General features: G+C 43.7%; 1 protein-coding gene across 2 annotated transcripts; it reads right to left on the bottom strand.

Moving 5' to 3' along the window:
- Positions 1 to 4110: 4110 nt before the first annotated feature.
- On the bottom strand, positions 4111 to 5718 carry LOC128871810 (uncharacterized). 2 transcript variants are annotated; one of them, XM_054113894.1, is made up of 2 exons: positions 5596 to 5718; positions 4111 to 5527 (listed from the first exon to the last, which is right to left on the bottom strand). In XM_054113894.1, the coding sequence occupies exon 2, from the start codon at positions 5425 to 5427 to the stop codon at positions 4321 to 4323; it is 1107 nt and encodes a 368-aa protein (XP_053969869.1). In that variant the 5' UTR covers positions 5428 to 5527; positions 5596 to 5718; the 3' UTR covers positions 4111 to 4320. The 2 variants fall into 2 exon arrangements, with proteins under 2 accessions (XP_053969869.1, XP_053969868.1); XM_054113893.1 differs by having other exon boundaries at positions 4111 to 5509.
- Positions 5719 to 6632: the final 914 nt, after the last annotated feature.

Genomic DNA, 6632 nt, shown 5'->3' with positions numbered 1-6632 from the left:
ATGTGTATCCATTTACAGTCAATAGTTTACCTACAATAGTCACCCGACTACTTTTTTTATTACGGCTACTTCTTCTTGAAATCTACAGGAGTAGTTCTCAAGCCGAATTCTACACTTCAAAAAGAGTTCCGACCTTTTCGTCCAGCCGTATCCATGAACATGTCTGGTGTGCCTTGCTTTCCACGGCTCTACTTCTTCATACCGGCGTTTCATTGATGAGGGCCCCTATTCCTGAATATAGCTTCAAGAAGATAATTTTGTGAACGAATCACATTTTTTGAAGAAAAATTGCACCCACCTTTTTATATTGTGGGTCCATATGCCCACTACGCCTTTATAAAAAACTCGCTAATGAATTGATGATGAATTTGAAAAGGTCGAGCCAAGGAGCACCAGGAGATTTGGTGGCTCTTAAAACACTCAGGCTAAAAAGCCCATTGTATTTAAAGCTCTGGAAAGGGGGTAGATAGTCAAGGAGGGAGGGAGAAAAGTATCAGAGAAAGAGATAGGAAAGAATAGAGACAGAGATAGAGATAGTTAGTCCTGTGAGAATTTTCCAGATTCTTTAGCAAATCTGTAAATATCCTCCAGTTTTAGAGAACGAATATCACTCATTCTCATGACATCGGACCCCAATACTCGTAGCCTTGCTCTAGCAAAGGCAGGACACTCACAGAGAAAGTGCTCAGTGCTATCCGCCTCCTCCAAGCATGACAGGCATACCGGGTTCTCGATGATTCCAATGGTGGTCATATGCTGACACTATGGGTTGTGTCCTGTAATGATGCCGACCATCAACCGAATATCTTTCCTTCTAAGTTTTAGTAGTTTGGATCGTGTAAGGCTGATTCACATTATTTTCCACTCTGGTAAGAGTGTTGATTTCTACTAAGTGGACTTCTCGGCAATACCCCCACTCGAATATGTTTCTCCACCACTCGTTCTAGACTTTTCAACACGAACGATGTCAAACTGATTGGTCTAAAACTTTTTGCTAGGGAATAGTCATCTTTTCCTGGTTTTGGAATAAATACTTCTCTTACGCGTCGCCATTGGGATGGTATATAACCAAATGCAAGACAGGCTGTGAAGATCCTTTTCAGGGCCTCAATCAGCCTGTCTCCTCCTTTTTTAAGCATTACTGGATATATTCCGTCAGGTCCAGGGGACTTAAAGTTCTCAAAGGAAGATAAGGAAAACCTTATCGATTCCCTTGTCACTATCCGACTAGCAATATACCAGCTGTACCTAGAGGTTCCACCGTTGCCACCGTCATTGTTCATGCCACTCTCAGCTTCAGAGAGAGTTCTACTACCCGGAAAATGGGTTTCGAGTAGAGCATTAAACGTTTCCGATTTGGAAATGGTGTATGAACCATCAGGTTTTCGAATGGAATCCAGCCTTACTGAGCGGTTTAAATGAAGGACCTTACAAAGTCTCGCTGTTTCCCTCATTTCTTCCACGTTACTGCAGAAATTTCTTTAGGATTAAAGTTTGGCTTGCCGTACTTTTTTCTTATATTCTCTCTGTGTAAGTCGATGATTAGCCCAGTCATCTTCTGTTTTGGTCTTCAAGGCCTTATTAAGAAGTTTCCTGGACCGTGCACGAAGCTTCGACAGTTCAGGGTTCCACCAAGGAACCGCTTTCCCCTGTCTGCTTTGCCTGAGTGGACACAGTTCCTCAAAGCAATTGATTAAAGTACCTTCTAATTTCTTAGTAGCATCTTCAATCATTTCTGCTGATTTGAGTTTTTTCAGGTTTGGTAATCGCTCTGTTACAAGCTCACCATACCTGTCCCAGTCCACATTTCGAGGACTCCTACCGGAAGGTATTGATATTGTGTCAATTCCCAGTCGGAATTCGATAAGACGATGATCAGAAAGAGAGTCCTCTTCCAAAACACGCCATCGGTTGATTTGATTTCCAACTGACCTATTGGTAAGTGTTAAATCAATCACCTCTTGTCTCCTTCTGGTCACAAAAGTTGGTTTGTTACCAGTGTTTTGGATGACCAAATCGGATGACAGGATAAAATCCAGTAACTTGAGACCTCTGGGGTTGCATTTGCTGCTTCCCCACACAATGTTCTGTGAATTTGCGTCACAGCCCACTATTAGCCCCAGATTATTGGATTCTGCGTACTTGACCACTTCTCTTAGCTCCCTCGAAGGAGGTGGCTGTAAAGAGTCGTAGGGTAGGTAGGCCGAAACTATGATAGCTTCGACACTGTTCCCACTTTTCAAGTACTTTATTTTTGCAGCAACGATATCTCCGGAGCATAGCTCTTTTAACATCGTGTGTTCGATCAACCTCGGCATGATAATACATGCTCGCGGTCTCACATTCCCTTCACAATGAAGTATTTGTCTCCACGACATAGCACTTAGACCACAAATACGCTTGTGACATACCCATGGTTCTTGTATAAGTATTATGTGTGGGTTTGTTTGCAGTTTTGCATGCCTACGGCACAAGAGAGCCGTAGACGCTTTGCTATGCTGCAGATTAATCTGTGTAAATATTACTTCAGTCATGAGACTGAGTATATTTACGCTTTGTCCTCCACCTTATCCTGGACGCGGAACTGGATCCGCCCCAGATGTAGGTGAGGACGGCGCCCGTACTTCGACTTAAGCACCTTGAGGGACCCAAGGTCGATACCCAGTACCAGGTGGGAACCCGCCTCCGAAGTGGGAGCGGATTTCTGCCTGGTGCACGAGTATACTCTCCAGAGAGTCGTGTCAAGATCCTTATTCTGAACACGGATGCGTTTGAGGAGTTCTGCTGAATTACAGGAAGGACCCGGAATCCAGACACTCGCTCGTACCAGCCTTTCTTTGCTACTCTCAACAAGAATAAACTTGCTGTTTTCGCAGGCTGGAATCTTTGCTATAGCTTTTTCTAGCCATTCTCGGGAAAAAGCATTGGAACAGTGCACCTTTACGATGCCGTCCACCACGCTTTTCCCCTCGAACGTCGGCGCGTCTCTTGACTCACCGATAGCTTTCCAAAGATAGCTGTCAAGATAGTCTTGCTGCCCTTTGGACAGTAGACCATCTTGTTTGTCGGTATGTATCTCCACCGTCATTGCCTTTGCTGCCATTCTCGCGAATGATTCGCCAGACGTTGACGGAAGAGTGTCATTCGACTTTTGAGGTCCCTTAGCCTCTGCCTTGTCAGGCAAAGGTTTGTCTGCCTTGGATTGGGTCGAGGATGCAGGCATTTCCGAATTCCGTCTCTCGACTTTCCTCTTCTTTGCCTTTCTCCTCTTCCCGGTCGTTGGCACAGACCCCGTTTCGTTTCCGGAAGAGCGCAGCGCTACAGAGGAATACTCTGTTCCGCCACGCTTTCCCGTTTCCGTTACAGGTGTCGAAGTTGACGGAGCTTGAGTCCTTGCCTTAGCTAGTGCTTCGGCTTGCCTCGCCTTCTGTCTTCTTCGTTTGATCTGCCTTGCGGTTAGACCAACACCTGCGTTCGAATCTCCAATAACTTCGGTCTTTTTACCGGTACTTACCTGATTCGCACCAGGTTTAACCGTTGTCAAAGACTTACTCGGTACCAGAGATCCGTCTGAGTCTACTGAGAGATTGTCCGCCATCTCCACATCCTCCACAACTTGTTCAGTTGCTTCAGATCGTTTCGACGGCGGTGTATCGCTCACACTCACTCGGCTCTCCATTGGCATAGCCAATGTGCCATGTTTCACCACTAGTAGTGCACTTCCTCCGGAACCCTGGGTGTCAGTTCCGGTCATAGGGGAATGTGGGGTTCGGGCCTGCACATCCGATGCCCGAGCCGTCGATTGCTCGACGGGGGGATTTCCCAGAAGTGGGTTACCTCGTGCAGAGAGATCCTTGTTGAGCCTCCACATTGTAGGAAAATGCATTTTATACCTACTGCCAGGTTGTCGGTACGGTACTCTCCACATAGTTCTTGGGTGGCCACCAATTTCGCCGTTCCGCGGTTGAGTGGATACCCAATTCCCATATGGAGCTGCCCTCTTAGTTCGTGGTAAGTTAATCTCCATAGAATGGGGTTAACTCGCCACTTAAGCCTCATCCCCGCGGCAAGGAGACCGACATGATAAGTATCTAATACATAAAGAAACATAAAATTGATTTTTCCTTTTTTATTGTAATATTAAAGTTTCGTATTTCAAAAGCGCACTATTCAAGCTTTTACTGTCTTATCCTCTTCTTATCATTCAATCAGTCTATCCAGTTTTCTAACTGCCAGACTTGCCATTTCCAGCTTAACGCTTAGCACTTAGGAATTGTCTGTATCTGCTTATTTTCCTTTTACATCCCTCCATCGCGTCTTCTATTCACCGTCATCCCTTTCGTCTTCGACCATATCGATATCCTTCGGTGCAGCAGTAGGCACCTCACCTGGGCTAGCATTTCCCCGTTCTCCTTCTTCTTCTTCCACTTCTTCTTTAATCACCTCTTGCGAATCACATCCTTTGATCTCTGGATCTGGTTCTTCTGGTTCGCAACCGCTCTTTGCTAACGGTCGCTCTTCAATTGTCTCTTTATAGTACAGATCCATATCTGGTCGCACCCAAATACTTTTAACCCAATCCAAGTTAAACTCATACCTCGGACAAATACAATAACGCATCGCGCGATGACATTTCGGACATTTCGCACCTGCGCGTCCAGGATGTATGAACCTCTTCTTCTTCTTCTGGCAGCAATACGGGCAGCGATGCGCTTCCTTCTTTTTAGGTGTATCACGCGGTGGCTGCTTGCCATAGATGAGATGGCCACGCTTTTTAGCGCAAAAGCAACAATTGCAATCCTCGCCCTCCGGTTGGGTTCTACGTGTCTGCATGCGATCGTAGAACTTTTTGTAGGCCACTTTGATTTTCGCCTCAAAACCGCGTTCCTCCTCACACGACAATCCATCGTAGCGCGCATAACTTTCGGCCGTCTTGCGCGCCGCATGCACATAAACGCATTCTTCAGAGAAGGTGGGTCGGCCGTCATTGGCTAGTTGATCGTCGCTTGGTTTGTAATAGAAAGCCTTGAAGCCGCGCTTAATAATCGTGTAGGCGAGATGAGCCTCGACACGATTCATTAAGCAGCGCTTGCCAAGCTCATGAAAGAGATCCTCTTTGCGTATTCGCTTCTTGGGCGTGGTATCAATGCAGTAGCAAACCTGATCGTAGTGTAGAAAAGCGTAGGTGGTCACATCGACTGTAGACTTAGCCTTGCATTCGTGTATGCCGCAGATGATCATAATTTGCGCTAGCGTGTTGGCCAAGTCCAAGACGTTCTCTAAGAAGATGGATGAGGCATTTACCTCGCCGAGACATTTGCATTGTTCATGTTCATCGACAATGCCGAGGTGCGCATGACGCTGGCATTCCTTGTGGGTGCAGGTGCTGCGGCAGCGAAAATCGGCCATGGCATGGTGGGCCTGCATGTTTTTGTTGAAACTTACGTTGCCTGTGTTGAGTGCGTTTGGAAATCTACTGATATTGCTGGCCTTGCTATTGTTATTTAATCTGTAGAAATTAAATTATCTGATTTGTTTTTTTAATATTCACAATTTTTGATTATATTTTGTTGCACTTGTAATTTTCCCCATTACCTGCTCCAACTTTTTTATCTTTCCTCTATTCACAATTTGTGTTTTGTTTTTAATAAAAAAAGTAGTTTGTTACACTAAAATTTAGAAGAGCTTTACATAATTAAAAAGGTTAAGAAAATAAAATTATTTTCGAAACTGCAACAAATTTGTGAACGTCAAAATTTTGACACGGCTTTCTAATGAAATTTTTCCCAGTATTTTTAAAGTTGCTGATAAAGGGATCCAAATTCTTTGCAAGCAAAAGGAGTAGAAAATTATAAACTATTTTGAAATATATAAAATGAGAAAAGATATTTAAATTTTTTAGGCTTTTTATTTAACTTCTTTTACATACAAAATAAATTTTTTTTTTAATTTTAATAATGTTAAAAATGGCGCTGAAATTGACCCTGGACGGTGTTATCCAATTTAGCTCTTCTATTTAGCTGTAAAATATTGGTTCTATAACTTAATTTTAATGATTTTCTGAGAGGTTACTAATAATATATAAAATCGCAACAGGTCATACATTAACTAACGTCATTGTGAAGCGTCAGTATGTGTCATTTCGTTAAAGTGTAAACAATATTTTTTTTGTAGCCATCAACATGTCAACTTTTGTGCCAACAAAACGCAATTTGCGGGAAGCATTACTTTTCTGTTTCAATTGGAAGAAAAAAGCAGCTGAAAGTCATCGATTGCTGTGTGAAGTTTATGGTGAACATGCTCCATCGCAACAAACGTGTGAGTACTGGTTTCGACGTTGTAAGAGTGGAGATTTTGACTTGGAAGACAAGGAACGTCCAGGACCGCCAAAAAAGTTTGAAGATGAAGAATTAGAGCCATTACTCGATGAAGATTGCTGTCAAACTCAAGAAGAACTAGCAAAATCATTGGGAGTCACTCAAGCAGCCATTTTAAAATGTTTAAAAGCATCCGGATTCATTCAGAAGCTTGGAAATTGGGTTCCCCATGAACTGAAGCCGAGAGACGTTGAAAGGCGAAAACTCATGGCCGAATTGCTGCTTGAATGCCACAAATTGAAGCCGTTTTTGCAT

Source organism: Anastrepha ludens, chromosome 2 (assembly GCF_028408465.1).
Source record: "Anastrepha ludens isolate Willacy chromosome 2, idAnaLude1.1, whole genome shotgun sequence".
Classification (NCBI taxonomy): Eukaryota; Metazoa; Arthropoda; class Insecta; order Diptera; family Tephritidae; genus Anastrepha; species Anastrepha ludens.
Note: the sequence above shows the minus strand (reverse complement) of the source record. Positions and strands in the feature narration are given on the sequence as shown.